This window comes from Cornus florida, unplaced genomic scaffold (genome assembly GCF_030987335.1).
Source record: "Cornus florida cultivar Cherokee Brave unplaced genomic scaffold, ASM3098733v1 CherokeeBrave_3.0.0_Hap2_Chr10, whole genome shotgun sequence".
In the NCBI taxonomy this organism is placed as follows: Eukaryota; Viridiplantae; Streptophyta; class Magnoliopsida; order Cornales; family Cornaceae; genus Cornus; species Cornus florida.
Genome location: NW_026775580.1, coordinates 105,767,524 through 105,784,274, shown reverse-complemented (window position 1 = coordinate 105,784,274; position 16,751 = coordinate 105,767,524). Strand labels below are relative to the sequence as shown.

General features: G+C 34.7%; 1 protein-coding gene across 2 annotated transcripts; it reads left to right on the top strand.

Annotated features, from left to right (window-relative positions):
- The first annotated feature begins 733 nt into the window (after positions 1-733).
- LOC132276722 (golgin candidate 4) lies at positions 734-16,658 on the top strand. 2 transcript variants are annotated; one of them, XM_059778295.1, is made up of 15 exons: positions 734-1,243; positions 1,995-2,093; positions 4,805-4,933; positions 6,478-6,648; positions 6,999-7,137; positions 7,225-7,289; positions 8,749-8,916; positions 9,124-9,204; positions 11,206-11,349; positions 12,066-12,362; positions 12,467-12,532; positions 13,027-13,229; positions 13,931-13,985; positions 14,916-15,101; positions 16,210-16,658. In XM_059778295.1, the coding sequence occupies exons 1-15, from the start codon at positions 1,037-1,039 to the stop codon at positions 16,534-16,536; spliced, it is 2,337 nt and encodes a 778-aa protein (XP_059634278.1). In that variant the 5' UTR covers positions 734-1,036; the 3' UTR covers positions 16,537-16,658. The 2 variants fall into 2 exon arrangements, with proteins under 2 accessions (XP_059634278.1, XP_059634279.1); XM_059778296.1 differs by having other exon boundaries at positions 735-1,243; positions 11,212-11,349.
- The last annotated feature ends 93 nt before the right edge of the window (positions 16,659-16,751 follow it).

Genomic DNA, 16,751 nt, shown 5'->3' with positions numbered 1-16,751 from the left:
GACGAGTAAAATGACATGCAAGCAAAACTTTAATTACTTGGCTGGGCGCTTGTTTAACGAAGCTAATTCAGGCTAATTTGATTGAACTTGATAAGCACTTTGAGATCATAACCAAGAGGTTTGTCATACTTACATGGACATCATATTGTAAACTAATGTTTCTCATCTTCAATTTTATATTAGGGTGGAATTTAGGCAGGTTGAAGGCACAGTTTAAAAAAATAATAATAATAATAAATAAATTTAAACGAAGTTCAATCTGAAATATTCAACCTAACTTTCTCGTCCGGTTTATTTTTAGCTATATATATATATTACCTTGTCAAGAAGTTTACACACCCAATTTGCCTCATACTTAAACTCTCACCGAAGCATTTTGAGTTGCAAAAAATTACCTTAAAATATAACTTTTTATAGCATAAAAATTGGAGGTTAAAATTCAGGTTGATTTCCGGTTATCTAAACCATGTTAGATTTGTTAAAAAAACAAAAAATAAATAAAAACAAAACTAGGTTGGATTAAGAAATTTGAATTAAAAATCTCAAGTTTGGGTCAGGTTTCTGATTATCTAAAATTCTAAACCAGACTGGGTTAATTACAATTTGAATTAAAAAAAAAACCTCAAGTCTGGGTCGGATTTCGGGTGATCTAAACCGGGTTGGATTAACAGATTGAATTAAAAAATCCCGATTGTTAAACTGCAAAGTTCTCTACCCTTGGCCCAAAAATCAGCGCCAATAGCTGAATTCACACATAAAAGGCTTGGTATGGTTGTTGGTTCTAAGGAGGGACGTAACGTCCCTACTTATAATCCATGATTACATGCCATTGCATTGCCTAGTAAAATTTTGTAATATTTGTGTAGTTAATATTACTCTTCTCTTCAGATCTACCAAAACGCACACAGATCGATTCGAACCTCTTCCTCCAAATTGGCACGTCATGAACTGAGACTCCTCTACGCCAATTTTGATCATCTTTTTAGACTCGATCAATCTCCACAACACATTTCGATTCATCCGTGAGATAGATTCAATGATGTGGAGTTCAATAGCTAATTTGAAAGAAAATCTCAATAAAATCGCACTCGATGTTCATGACGATGACGATGAAGAAGAAGCGCTCGAGATCTACAATTCGCGTGACCTACGAGATTCTTCTGTCTCCGATCGCCGAATTTCTCACAGTTCGGCTTCCCATTCACCCGTCGCCAATGGCTTTGATTCCCCATATATTTCTGAGGTATATATATATATATATATATTATTCGTATGGATGTATTTATTGTTCTTGCTATGGGGCTTTTGAATTTGCCAAATCTTAAGAATTTGTATGCAGTAAGAACATGTGAAGATCATTTGGAATAGCTGCCTTTATATAGTCTTTAGTTGGGGCTTAGGGATGGGCATGACCGTGGTGTGTGGATTGCCGAGTTAGATTAGGGTTCTGGATCCCAATTTTGCTTTTCCAGTTAGGTTCGTGATTATGTGCTATTTATTTTCGGATCAGTTGCAAAAATGTGGGCTTTAGGGTTGCCGTGAAATGCTGGTACTCTGGCAATCTTTGCTAATGTTAACCAGCTCATACCATTCCAACTATTCGAACAAAATCTTTTACCCAAAACTTTGTTAAACTTAAAAGTTATAGGGCTTGATGATTTTGGTGCCTTGTTCGAATTATGCTTCATAAGTATGTGGTTACTGTAAAATTATCTATCCTTCCAAGGCTGATGGAAATTCTAGGTATAAAGGGTATTTAATAATATTGGATTATTGTATGGCTGGTGATATTATACTCAGGTGTACAATGCTGCACAGCATGGCAGTGGTTTTTAATTATTTTACATGAACTCTCTTAAATGTGTTTTGTTAGTTCTCATCACTAAGGCAACCTAGTCTTTTGCAATTGTTAGTTTTATTTTTCCGTTACATGGATTATTTCTGTCAATAATACGCTCCCCCCCCCCCCCCCCCCCCCTTCCTGGTTGTTGCAGATTGAACAATACAAAACAGAAATTAAGAGGCTTCGAGAATCTGAGGCAGAAATTAAGGCTTTATCTGTTAATTATGCAGCTTTGTTGAAGGAGAAAGAGGTGTGTTTTTGCTTCTTGATTGGTTTTTTATGCAGTGTTGAATTGTTTGATAGCTATTTGCTTAGTTTTTGTGAAGGCTCTAATCTGGTATAAAAATGATTTACTTGCTAGTTTTAAATTTAAAAATTATGACATGCTAATGGTTAATATAATAATTTGGGCGTTAGGTTCAAACCCCACATATGGTACTTTTACTTGTAACCTGGTAGATATCTCGGTCAACTTCTAACATAAGGTTGAATCTAAATTTATTTAGGTCAGTTGCTACTAGCAGTGATGTGTTTACTTGTACTCCAGCCAATTGGATACTTGAAGGATGTGGAAAATTCCAAGAATTAAAATACTAATTCTTAATAAAACCATTTTTTTTCCATGAGAATTTTGGCATTGCTTTGTTATTTCAAAGATGTGTTTTTTGTTGAAAAGCTTATCACTGTTCTTAAAATTGGTAGAATGCAACGCTTGTGAACAAAGTTGAATTCAAGCTTAATTTCAACTTCTCATAACTTGCATATAGTTCGGAAAACAAATACAATTCATTATAAACAGAATTGTATGGTTTTCTGTGCCTTTTTCCATTAACATCAAGCAAGTGGAATGCAAAATCTTAGTAATTGGGTAATAAGAAAGGGAAGTTATGAAATGCAAAATCTTAGCTCATGGGAGAAGCAGAAAATTATATATATATATATATATATATATATATATATATATATATATATATATGTAGGGCAGCATTAAGTAAGGGTTTAAAATTTTAAATGCTGATTGTTTGAGTTTTTTGGCTAAAGGATTGCTAAAAATCATGAGTTATAGGTTCGTGAAAGTGAAACAAAAGGTTAGGTTCTTGGTTTTATAATCAAGTACGGAAAAATTAAGTTTTGGTGCTATTCTGGGCAGCTGTGAAGAGTACACTTGAACAAGAACTTTGGAACTAGGATTTTGTTTGCTATGCCTGAGTAATTTGAGAGACAATTTTTTGGAGCTTGAAGGGGGCTAAAAAGGATCTTGCTGTGGGCTTTGAGGCTTAAAAAGTGCAGAGAGTTAGAGAAAACTCTAGGAATTACTCCTACAACACAAACCGCAAGAGTATAATTGTTGAAAATTTCCTCTAAATTTGTTGAAAGCGTTACATAGCAATAATTAGACTCCTAGGTATTCCTAACTCTTTTAGGACTTTTGACTCTGTTACGAAGTAGCGAGTTTTACTAGTAACCAATATAAAAACGTATGGAAGACTGAAAGTGCACAATCTAATACCATTACAGTGCATGTTTAATGATTTTAAGATACCCGATCCTCCTACAACTAAGGTAAAGATTAATAAAATTTGGACCAACAATAGGATAAAGAGTACAAATTAGACTCAACAAAGGCCAACTTTAGTATGAGAGGTTCTAAGTGAATCTTACCTTGATTTCCAATCAAGTTTCTAAAGCCCTCATCAAGTTGATGAACTTCTTATAGACTGCATCACTACTACACTTTCCTGTCACTAATATTTTTTAATCAATCCTTGTATTTGGAACCTTCTTGCCCAACCGGGTATGTGTTTGACCCAATGCTGCATTTTCTCTTATCAAATCAAGCATATCAAAACCCATCTTATTTTCCCCATGTTTTTGTTCAATAGTCAAAGCTTCAGTGATTTCACTGTTGGTAAGAACAGCAATTGGGGCTTATTAGTAAATTTGTGTATTTCAAAAGGGTATATTTGGAATCAGAAAAAAGAGGAAGCAAGTGCTTCTTTTTCTGTACTGCAATCACCACGTCTTTTGTTGAAAAACCTTAGTAGTTGGAGGGGTGAGGTTGCAGCACTGTGATGAGAATTTTGTCTGTTGGTTGTACTGGCAAGTTGAACAGCTCATCCCCTAGCTGCCGTGTCTCTTTAGTCAGACCATTTAAGGCAGAGAACTGGCTTAGTTCACCTCAACCTGGTAAATCAAAGTATTTTGAGCTACTCATATCAATTTGTATGGATGGACCAACCATAGGCTGTCTATTGAGTAAACAAAAACAGCAGTTTGCATGCTCTTTAGACTTGAATACACGTGTTAAAGGGTTTTACTGCTGCGTCTAACTACTTGTATTATGCATTAATTTAAATTTGCAACATACATATGTTTGGCCACAATTATTACGTTTTCTATTATTACCAAGTTAAACCAGTGGCTGGCTGTTCTCAACAAAAAGGTCCACTTTGAGGGTGGATACAGTTCTAGATGTTTGAACCAAGATCCTACTTGACGGGTGGATGTTTAATTTGGTATCAACTGTATCATGAAGTTGGAATGACGGGCCAACTCACTTGCTACGTTGTAGTTCTGCCATAGAAAGTATGCATGGTCATCACCTATCAGCTGTTTTATATGGGAGAGGTTAGGTTAACTTTCATTTTTTATTTGATTTTAACAGAACATTTATGTGGCAATGTGATTTGAGATATTCATATTTTGTTTTGGCTGTACAAATCATTTCTTTACAGTCAATCCTGATGTATTCAATGTACTCAGATGGGTCCTGCTGATTGTAATGCTATCTCCTTATTTGCCTGCAGATTATTGTTTATATCACTGCTTTTGCTGTTACTTTAACCCTCTTCCTTCACCACAGACACACACACTCACAGGGGTGGGTGGGGGGGAGAGCAATTCGTTTTTTTCTTAAGAACCTCTGACATTTTCTTCTTTGATTATTGTTCCATTTGACAGGATCGGATTTTCAGATTGAATGAAGAAAATGGCTTGTTGAAACAAAATCTAGATGCAACAAGTGCGGCTATGAAGGCATCTAAAAACGAGAGTTTCAAGACATCAGCCAATAGCCTAAATGTGGTTAAGGTAGGCTTTAACACTTGGGGTTTTTTTTCTCTTTTCAAGAGTTTATTCTTTTGAAGAGTTGAGTAGCAAAAAGTTTGTTACTTTTGCTAAGATAGTCACCATCAGCTCAACCTTGACATTATTATGTACCTGGCTTTAGTTATAATTCTTTTAGTTGGATATGAATGTCACAAGCGAATCGAGTATTTCACTGACAGCTTGATCTCTAATCATTTAAAGCTCGGTTCGTGTTTGTTCAATAGTTAAACACATTGAGTTTGAGTTCACTTACGGGACTTGTTTATTAAATGAGCCTAGCGAAAATAATGTTCTGCTTGGCTCGTACAGGCTCATGAATACACTGCTCATATGGTCTTGGATACAATTTTGATGAACAAGTCATATAAGTTTATCTCATGAAATATGTCATACAGAGTTTTTGTAAGTTTGGAAAGATTGAAGATTTATACCTATTTATCGATAAAGAAACTAATAAAATATAATTAAAATATAAAAGGCTAATAAAAACATAAATAAAAATTTAAAAATTATATTTTATAAGCTATTGAGCCGAGCTCAGCTTTCTTAGCTTGTCATGGGCCTGCCTAAGTGAGTTGAGCGCCCATGAACAAACCAGCTAAGCCCAAACACTCCCAACCTTGGCTCAGTCTTAATCAAAAGTATTCCTTTTGATGACACAATGAGCTTCAATCGTCACTAGTAAGTTTATTGCTCAGGTATAAAGAACTACCTAGAATAGCTGCATTTCATGGTATATCTTGGCTTTTCATTTTCTACCCCTCATGTTTTATCTTCTCACATTTTTTGCTTCCATGTCTTTCGTTTGGCCATATACTGCCCTGTTTTCCGTATTTACTATTTATTAGTAGAGGGAAAATGAAGTGAATTCTTTGAGATGCTATGTCATGTGTCCTTCTCATCCCCTATGTTTAAGGTTGTCGCAGCCTTTGATGCCATGAAGCAAATGAATATAATTAACTGTGTATGTTTACAACTTTCAAAGCCCTTTTGATAGGTGTGAAGGGGCCACAAAATTAGGTGTACAATTCTCACATCAGAAGCACAGGCTGTCCACCACCTGATGGGTACCTTTTCTTGATAGTTTAATTTTTATTTTTTATTTTCATATATAAATCTTAAAATCACAAAAGTCAAACCCACTCAATCTCATTATCGGGATATATTGAATCCATAAAGTTTGCGGGATCATTTTTTATGTTTGTGGTAATTTGGAGTGTGCCAACCTGTGTATCTAGATATTTTCTAAGGTATTGCAATTGGTCATATGATACTAATAATAATAGCCTCTTCAACTTTTGAAGATGTGATAATCTCTTTGCAGCCTTTTTTCTGGCTGCTTGATGTTATTATTGTTGTTTTTATTAAGATCGTGCTGCCACTACTATAAAATATTGTGCTATTTTATTTATTTATTTATTTTCATGGTCCTTTTTCTTTATAAATATAAGATAGGTACTGTCTTTGTATGTTTTGAATTTTTAGTTTGTTTTAGTTTTGGCTGATCTTGTTTGGAATTTGTTTAGGGGAGTAGCGATCAGTCACTGAACCGGCAGCAGAAAGCTTTAACAAAAAATCGTTCCATCACCAACCAAATGCATAATGGAATCGTCTCAAAGCAGGATGGACTAAGCAATGGAGCTGCACATTCTATGCAATTTGATGAATTTCAAAGTAACAGGGAGGGTGGTGAAAAGGTAATGGGCAGGTGTCTTTTCTAACTAAAATGTATCTTCTTACTTTGGAGTGAGTTCATATGTTTTTTTTAGTTAAAATGAATATGAATATACTTTGTGGCTTAGACTTGTGTCGATATTATGATCTCCCAAAGGGACTTTGTAGCTAGCTTGCCATAATTATTTCAGTAAGTGACAACTGTGAAACAAAAGATATGCATTGATTTATTTTTTGATTGGCACATGGAAGTAATTTCTTTTGTTCTTCGATGGTGCAATTTTTCTCTTTTTGCCTCTCTCAAAGTGTTTTGTTGTTGTTATATTACCCCTAATGAATATAATTGACAACAAAAATATTGAATACCTTCTAGGAGCTTGCAGATTTGCTAGAAGAGAAAAACAGATCTCTAGCAGTAATTCAAGCATCTCATGAGTTACAAGTAAAACAATTGGGGATGGAACTTGAGAAAGAGCGTACCAAACTAGCTAATGTACAGCTAAAATTACGAGGTATTTCCTATTTTTTATGATCTAGTTGTGGACATATACATATTCTCATCTTGAGTTTCTGGTCTGATATTCTATTTTTGTTCCTAGAGGAACAGAAGTTGAATGGATCTTTTCAGGAGAAGCTGAACTCACTAAAAGTGGATAATAATAAAGTAAGTTCTTACTTGGTTTCTTATCTTCTCAGAGTGATGGCTATTTTGGCCTTTCGACAACTGATTAGTTAAAGTTAGCCAGAATTTATTTTTCGTTTTTATTCTGATATCTGGGGATAAAATATCAACAATGTAGTTATTTTATATTATGCGATTGTGATAGCATTATCCGACTTAAATACCAATAAGGGTACTATTGAGGTTCCAATCTTTCAAGGTTTTAGAGGGACCAGATAAATGGTTTCATTGCCTAGTACTAAAATTAGAGACTTGCATGGAGCAGTGACGATATCTCAATCCTCATTACCTATCAAAGGGGAAGGGGAAAAAAAAAAAATAAAAAAAAATAAAAAAAAAAAAAAAAAAAAAAAGAACTAATGGACCCAATTTGGGGGAGAAACCAGATAACTATGAGAAGGATCTGAAACTTTTATTTTTAGAACTTTCCATATTTCAAAAACTCAATAATTAAACCCAACGCAAAGTTGTTTAAATAGAGTTAACTCAATACTTTGACTCCGCCCTAAAAGAACTTGAATCGTCATAACGGATCCCATGTGTCAATTATTTTATTAGTCAAAATGTGATAACAACTAGCTTTTGGTAAACTGGGACATGGGGTGTTAAGATACTTTTTGTACTACGTACATAAATAAAATAGAAAGATGAAGAGTCAGAGCTTCGCTTTTCATAAGAATGAGAGAGAGGGGCCTGATCTTTTAATCATATCCATAAATCGGCATTGGGTTATTGATTGGTATAATGGTAAAATTTTGAGCTGCGATGCTAGAGAACTCAGATTCGCGTACAAAGGCAACCGCTTTATGCAAATAGTTAAAGGTCAAATCTGAACTCAATTACTCGCCCAGTACTCAGTATTGCCGAGGCTGACACCGGGTAGTGGGCATTTAGCTAAATGCAGACATATATGAAAACTGGTAAAAGGGTTTACTCAAATTCAAATTACTTCAGGAAAGAGTTTACAGATACGATCTGCATATTTGTAGTCTTGGATGGCATCACTGGCATACTCAAATTCAATTACGATCTGCATATTTGTAGTCTTAGATGGCATCACTAGCATACTCAAATTCAATTACGATCTGCATATTTGTAGTCTTAGATGGCATCACTGGCATAGTTTTGGGAATTTAGGGTGTGTGTAAAACATGAACTTCTCGCATTATATATCCGTCAATATGCATTTTCATCCATATTAACTAAAAATATAGTTCAGAAATGTAGAGAGTTCATGGTTTTGTTAAAGCAATTATGAACATGGCATTAGTCTAAGTTTTCCATTTTTTTGGTATGCCTTCAAGAATCATGTTTGGTATTCCTATTTCTGTATTCTTTTAAAAAAATTCCTGCTGATTCTTGCCTCTTGGCCATCTAACCCATTTCTTTTTTCCTTTGTTTTTTTGGGTTTTGTTTTGATACTGGTTACCTCTTCTTGCAGATTTCTATGGAAATGAACAAGGTTCATGACGAATTGAATAAGAAAATATCAGAAGTAGGACGACTGCAAATGGAACTGAAACATAAGGAGGATACCAAAATAGATGATGTCGTGGATGATTTGAAAAGAGTAATTGCAACCATAGAGAGGGAAAATAGTAGTCTTAAGGTTGAAATTCTTGTTCCTTTCATATATTTTCTTTTTATTTGTATCTTTGTCCCTTTTTATAGTCTTGAGCTTGTTGCTCCCAATCAGTTGGGGAAAAAGAAAAATTGCTGCCTGCCCTTTGATTATTACATCCTCAGACTCGAACAACGTTGTTGAATAATCTTGTCCCTTGAACTTGCTGTAATATTATCTCATCTGTGGTTGTAGATGGAGAAGGAAGAACTTGAGGCTGCGTTGAAAGTCGCGACTAACTCTTCAGCCCAAAAGCAGTCGAGTAGTTTGGATGAGGTGAGTTGCTACAGTTTTTGGAAACTAACTCAACTAAAGCCTAATCGCTCCCAGTTGTTTGGTGTCATCTATATGAGTCCAGTTTTTCAATCATCTTTATACTGTATCATAACTTGGTTAAACTATGTGTAGCTATGTCTTTCTAAATATAAATATGTCAGCCTGCATCAGTTTTGGTCTTCTCCTTCTCCTAGCATTAGACAAAGTGTAGATAATTTACTTATCCTCAGCGGTACATTTATTAGTTTTTTTTTCTATATAGCCAGACCATATTAGTTAGTTTTACTCATTTTCTATAGCGCTTCTCCTACCATTTCAAAGTTTTGTTAATTTCTGTACTTTGGAAACTGCCATTTCTCTAGAGCTCTAATAGACAAAACTCCTCTACCATAAATTTCATTGTTGTCAGTATTATCGCATGAAATGGGACTCTTTCTTTATTCGCATTTGATTAAGTCCTTTATAAGATCTATCAAACAATGGGGTGAATGATTTGATCAATAATTATCTGATCCCTTCTTCAATTTGGATCTGTTCACAACAAATTGTCGATTATTCTTATTAAAAGATACAGATACAGATTCAGTTTCTTTGAAATCTAATTTTATAAGGGAAGAGCACTAAATGAATTCATCCTATTAGAGAAGTTTAAATCTTCAAAATTAACCTCCAAATAAGGCAACATTCTAAAGAAGATTCATATTGACTTTTCAGGAGTAGATTGTAAGTTCAATTCTTTTCGTTTTTCTTTTTCTTTTTTTCAAAATGGACATGTATTTTTGGATTACTATAAATGAAAAGCTGGAAAGTTCATGTAGGATAGGAGTACAAGGCATACAAAATACTTTCTGTTATTTCCCCTTTAGACTAGTATTTGCTGCAAAACCTCAACAGAAAAGGGGGAAAATGTGGAGAATTGTAATTTATTGACCGAAGATAATTGCTACATAATGACCATGGTCATTGATTCATTTTTGTTCATTTACCATGATCATGGTCATTGATTCTTTTTTGTTACTTAACCGTGACCATGGTCATTAGACAACAAATAATTATATGTGTATATTTTTCTACTTATAAGCTTTGTTACTTGTGGTAAGTAAGTTTTTAGGGTGTGGATATTTCTCTAAATTTCAAATTTCTCAAATTCTTAATTTATTAAGTGTATGCAACTTTTTTTTTTTTCTAGTGTACTGCTTTTGTTTTGTAGGGTAAAATTGTGTTTTTGTATCGTGGAGTGTTCAACATATATGCTTTACTCATTTTTGAAGTAATAATGTTACAAAAGGAATATGATAAATAATAATCTTATGTTGAATTATAAGATATGCTTTCTCAGTGTGTATTTGACAAGATATGTTCTACATATCTCAGATTTGAATGTTGTGTGACCTGCACAGATATCACTCATTTAGAAGAGTCCATAAAATTATATTAAGTGCAACAACTTATTCTAGGTTTGATTTTGATTCTCTATCCCTTCAAAGATCACACTAAAATCGATTAACTTACCTTTTTAATCCAAACTCAAGGAAGTTAAAACAACTCAATTAATTTATTGTTACCAATACTTGTGATAGTCTGCTTGGTAACTTAAATATGGACTGTCATTTTAATTGATTGGTAAGTTTGTGACTTTGTGTTTTGAGCAGGTAAAATAACTAGCTAATCCGATAACTAGCAAAGCAAATATCAAATTCTGAGAAAATATTTTATTGTTAGGAATTTAATGGTAAATAATATGAGCCTTACTTAAATTTTTTTCTTTTTATCTCTCCTCTTGTTTTCCTTTTCCCTGTCATTTTCCTTTTGCTTGCCATCCTCACTACAATAAATTTTCCCCTTTATGATAAGCATTTCCATAGAATAATGTTAAGTAATGCCATGCTTTGCTTATCAACGATTAGTCCACTTCTATTGTTTCCTCATTGTGTGAGTGACCGATGGTGTGTGGTGTTTTCTTATTTAGAAAAAGAAAATGAACATTTCTTTTTTGGGAAGGTACAGTCCTTGGGAAGTTTTCCGGGAAAAGAAGAAATGGAGCTATCCCTGCGGAAGCTGGAGAAAGATTTGAAGGAAACACGCCGAGAAAGGGACAAAGCATTACAAGAACTGAATCGCCTTAAGCAGCATTTACTAGATAAGGTTTCATATCTCAAACTTCTCTAATTTTTTTTGGTTGAACTGACTACTCTTTTGTGGCTTAGCGCAGCATGTTTAGTCATTTGATTAGCTATCTGCAGCATGGTGCTGGTTTATGCTGGTTATATATGATGTGTTACTGGTTTTTACTGAGCATATGCACTTTTTTGAAAATTGTTCACTTTTTCTTGGGGGGGGAGGGGGAGGCTGGGGATCTAATGGTGGATCCTGAACTCATATATGCTGGAAGTTGCAGTACATTTATTTATCAATTAGAGTTGGGGTTTCAATACTCCACTTATAGATATAACAGGAATTGAACCCGCCCATGAATAATCATGATTTAGCAGTCTTGAATCAGAAGTTCTTTAAGGTTTTGTTTGTATCTTGTTTTTGAGTAAACTATATTGTCTGCTATGTAATTTGAATTTTGATTTATTCAGGCACGTGCTTTAGAATTTGAAGTCATAATTGCAGTGCTGTGGCTTTTCCCTGTCACTAATTTGTGTATGAATTTGTCATTTTGGACACTGCAAATGGGCTTTATAGGCCGGGTGATACACTATTAGCTTTAGTTGTTTCTAGCATCAGTGTTACTTTCTATTCATATGGTAGATTGTTGGTGGCTCCAGGACTCTGTACATCTCAAATAAAACCAATCTTTCAAACTTTCTGCAGTCAAAATTGAAGATGGTTTCTCTTGCTGCAATATTATCTAGGAATCTGAAGAAGCAGAAAAAATGGATGAGGACAGCAAGATCATTGAAGAACTACGAGAAAATAATGAATATCTAAAAGCTCAAATATTATTTTTGGAGAAATCTCTGAAGCAGGCAATGGCAAGTCAGGAGGAAGTTAAGATAATTAACAACAATGAACTTCAGAAGTCTAGGGAAATAATTAGTGACCTGAATAAAAGACTGGCGAGCTGTACGAACACAATAAATGCCAAAGATGTTGAGCTTCTGAATCTTCAAACTGCTCTTGGCCAGTACTATGCTGAAATGGAAGCTAAGGTAAATTTTTTCTCATTTTACTTGCTTTAGTAAAAAAAAGAAAGCGAGCACACTAGAACCATGCCGTATTTAGATTATAAATTTTATGTTCTATATGTGTTTAGGAGCGTTTGGATGGAGATTTGTCTCTGGCAAGAGAAGAATCAATTAAACTTGTTGAGCTTTTGAAGGTATGATTCTCTTATCACATTTATCACTGTTAGGATTTCATTTTCTGAATTCTTGCATGTATCTTGTAATTTTAAGAAATATAATATTTTTCTTGTGTAGTAGTAATGGTGTTTTATAGATAGTCTTTCTTATTTTTTAATAGGACATTATATCTGATTTTATCTAACCAGATGTGAATTTATAATTTTAGAAGGCATTCAGCATTTTAAATGTATTTGGGAAAAGACTTTAATTGTTGTTTGCTGTTTTTGTATCCATCATTTTTTATCTGATTTACTGATTATTTTTAATTCACATGTTGCATATAGAAATTGCGTTTCACGTTCAAATTATTTTGTTGAATGATTTGATTTTTTAAGATATGATCTTCTTGAAACTTAAGTACTATTGAATCTTTCGGATCTGACCTTAAAAATGGCATTATTAGTATAAATGCAAGTCCAATTTTCTTTCCCTAGTTTATTAGGCATAACCATGTATATGCTTTGACCAGGATGCAAATCAAAAGGCAGAGATATCAAACAGGGAAAAGGAAGAAGTTTTGGAAAAGCTTTCACAAGCTGAAAGGATGGTTGCAGAAGGGAAAAACAGAGCAAATAAGCTGGAGGAAGCCAATGTCAAACTACGTAATGCTCTTGAGCTGAGCATGACAAGACTTAATAGGATGTCACTGGATTCTGATTACTTTGTTGACAGGTTTGTCTTTGTGATTTTCAAAAAAATTACTTATATTTTTGTTTTCAAATCAATTAACCAGGTCCAACTACCTGCCCAGGAAAAATAAATGAGTAAATAAATAAAACAGAGAGAGAAAAAAACTCAATAGGATATCCTGGAGGCAATTGCACATGCTCTTACCTGTGGTAATCCCCAATTTCAATTAATGGCTTTTGCTGCATCTGGTAAATTGTTTCTCTTTTGATGTAATCATTGCACAATATGTGGGATGAAACTAATATAGAGTGGAAAATATGCACGGCCCCAATTTTAACACCAACCATCAACATCCCCATCCCCATCCCTGACCACAAAATTCCCACACACAAGTGATCACTACATTTGCATCCCGTTTCCAGATTGGCTATTCTTTATGACTTCTGTGGTTGTATCATACGGTCTGACATTTGGTAACTTGCAATTTACATGACATAACCACAACTAAGTTCTACAACTATCTCAACATCACTATCATTGCCATCTCTGCCAGGTTACACCTGCCCATTAGTTAATGTTGGATTCAAGATTTTATTTTCTATCAATCATATTGGTATGTTGGGAACAGAACTCACTCAGATATTGGATCATATGTTTTGTTAGCTTTATTACGTTGCCATGTTCCTTTGAGAAATGGTAAGTACAAAGTTTTGATGAAAGATAGCTGGCATTGCTTTTGGCAGGCGCATTGTGATCAAATTGTTGGTGACCTACTTCCAGAGAAACCACAGTAAAGAGGTACAATTTCGCGCACACAATTTTATATCTCATTATCAATCTATTGAGGGTAGGTAATAACTAATAGGTTTGATTGATAACAGTAATCCTGTTCCAAATTTGTATTTTATCTATGAAAATAACACCAAGAAAATCACACTTTCCAAAAACAAACAAACAAACAAAAAAATACCAGAAATTTCGCATGCTGTCATATCTTTTCTCCCTAAAATGAATGAGCTCCAAAATGAATGTGAAGCGGTCTCAACTGAACTTCTACTCACGCTGAGTTCAATCTGAAGTCTAAACTCTAGTAGCTTAGCTTTTATATGGTCGAAGGATGATCATTAGCTTATTGAGCCGAGTTCTAGCTGAGCTGCATAAATTAATATTATTGAGCGGTCTCAACTGAGCTTCTCTACTCACATTGAGTTCAATCTGAAGTCTAAACTCTAGTAGCTTAGCTTTTATATAGTCGAAGGATGATCATTAGTTTATTGAGCCAAACTCTAACTGAGCTGCGTAAATTAATATTATTGAGATTTGCTTGTTATTTGAAGATTCATTCTCAGGCAAGCCTCTTAACTGTTCATCTATGGTGTCCAAATGAGAAAGGAAAAAAGAAAAAAAAAAAAAAAAAAAAAAAAAAAAAAATGATATATAGACTAACAAAGAGGTTAAACAAAGACTACACAAACTAACAACTACCTTGAGGAGTAAGAGGTTCCAAAATACTCCAGAGTTGTGGAATCCCTTTGATCTAAAAAAAGAATAAATCACATCAGTTGACCAGTTTTGTTCTAATCTCCTAGTGATCTCTCGTCAGTTTTTATGTGTGGAAGACAACTATAACTACTTTCAGTATCCCATCCTGACTGAAATAACTAATTTCCCCAAACTTTCTATTTGACCTGCTCGTGCACTGGTTTATGTATGTATGGACGCCAACAGGTTCTGGATCTTATGGTTCGTGTGCTGGGATTCTCTGACGAAGACAAGCAGAGGATAGGTGTTGCTCAGCAAGGTGGAGGTAAAGGTGTAGTCCGAGGTGTCTTGGGTCTACCAGGTCGTCTAGTTGGTGGTATCTTGGGTGGAAGTTCTGCCGGATCTCCTTCAATTGGGGCATCTGATGACCAGGTAATCTTTTGTTATTAATGGTCAAGTTCTTTCACATATGCAATTTCCCTTGTTATATATTTTTCAGTCTGTTGGCAAATGGTATATCATGATTTTGTTTGCAAGTGATTCCCACTGCAACTGACACTTATAATTTGGTGCATGTACATCACTTGTCCGGATTCTTTGAGTTGACCTGAAAGATGCCGAGGCCAAACCTGATTTTGATCAAGTTGTTAATGCCAATGCCCACCAGTCTACCACTCCCCCTCTTTTATGACTCGTACAACTAGATCGTTGCAGATTTTGGACGGGAACAAGAATTTATAACTGATAATGATAGATTAGTTTTTACTACTTATCCAAAAAAATAAATGATAGATTAGTTTTTACCCCAGATTAGTTTTCAGGTTCAGAAATGATCCTTCAATTCAGTTTTCTTTTATGCACCACCATTCAGGTCTTTAGATTTTCTGAGTTGGGGAGTTCCTCTACCATTAAATAATGTCTCTTTATGTTCACATCCGCCATCACCTCTATATTCCAGGCAGCCTGGTGTCAGCTCCATTTTTCCTGTTTCACTGCTTAACTTCTTCTGATGCAAGATAAAGTGTTTTTTTGCAAATAGTTACCTCCATGGGAAAATAAGGGAATAAAGCACTAAGATGATACTAAGAAAGCTCACATCATACTTTGCATCTAATCTCAGATGATCAGCCTTGCAATTTATAAGCACACTTCTAATATATGCACCTATACCGTTTTCTAATATATGCACCTATCTTGCAATTTATAAGCACACTTCTAATAGTTACCTCCATTCAGGTCTTTAGATTTTCTGAGTTGGGGAGTTCCTCTACCATTAAATAATGTCTCTTTATGTTCACATCCGCCATCACCTCTATATTCCAGGCAGCCTGGTGTCAGCTCCATTTTTCCTGTTTCACTGCTTAACTTCTTCTGATGCAAGATAAAGTGTTTTTTTGCAAATAGTTACCTCCATGGGAAAATAAGGGAATAAAGCACTAAGATGATACTAAGAAAGCTCACATCATACTTTGCATCTAATCTCAGATGATCAGCCTTGCAATTTATAAGCACACTTCTAATATATGCACCTATCTTGCAGTCGTTTGCAGATCAGTGGGTTGATTTCCTTCTCAAAGAAACCGAAGAAAAAGAGAGGAGAGAATCTGCAGAAGCATCCAGCGGATCCAATGGAAGTCAACACGGAACAAGTCCAGACCCTGGTACTGCTTCATCTCTACACAACCCCAGAACAAATGCTGCTAATTCTGCTACTGGTTTCTCAAGATTAAACCCCCAGAACCAAAACCAACCGCTCTCTTACGGAAACATACAGCAGCCCGAACAATCTTTTTCTGAATTCTCAACACTGCCTCTAAATTCCTCAGAGAGCAGTTCTCGGTTATCAAGGTTGCTTCCGAAATACTGAAAACATTTTGATCTGTAATTAATCGAAGGTACAGAATATTTATTGGTGTTGTGGTCGTGCAATTCTTTAATATATTATTTCATACATTTATTTAAAAATGAGAGGGTTTTCTTTTGTATTAATTGCCTGTTATTGTAAGCACATGGATGCCACTGAATGCTGATTTCGCTGGAATTTGTTTTATTCTGACTTTGGACAGTTAGGGTTGATGCCCA

Excerpts from the sequence above, each read along its gene's own strand:
- LOC132276722 (XM_059778295.1), top strand. The coding sequence starts at position 1,037 with ATGATGTGGAGTTCAATAGCTAATTTGAAAGAAAATCTCAATAAAATC. Across the intron at positions 2,094-4,804 it reads CTTTGTTGAAGGAGAAAGAG|GATCGGATTTTCAGATTGAA; the intron begins GTGTGTTTTTGC and ends TCCATTTGACAG. Across the intron at positions 13,986-14,915 it reads AGAGAAACCACAGTAAAGAG|GTTCTGGATCTTATGGTTCG; the intron begins GTACAATTTCGC and ends GGACGCCAACAG.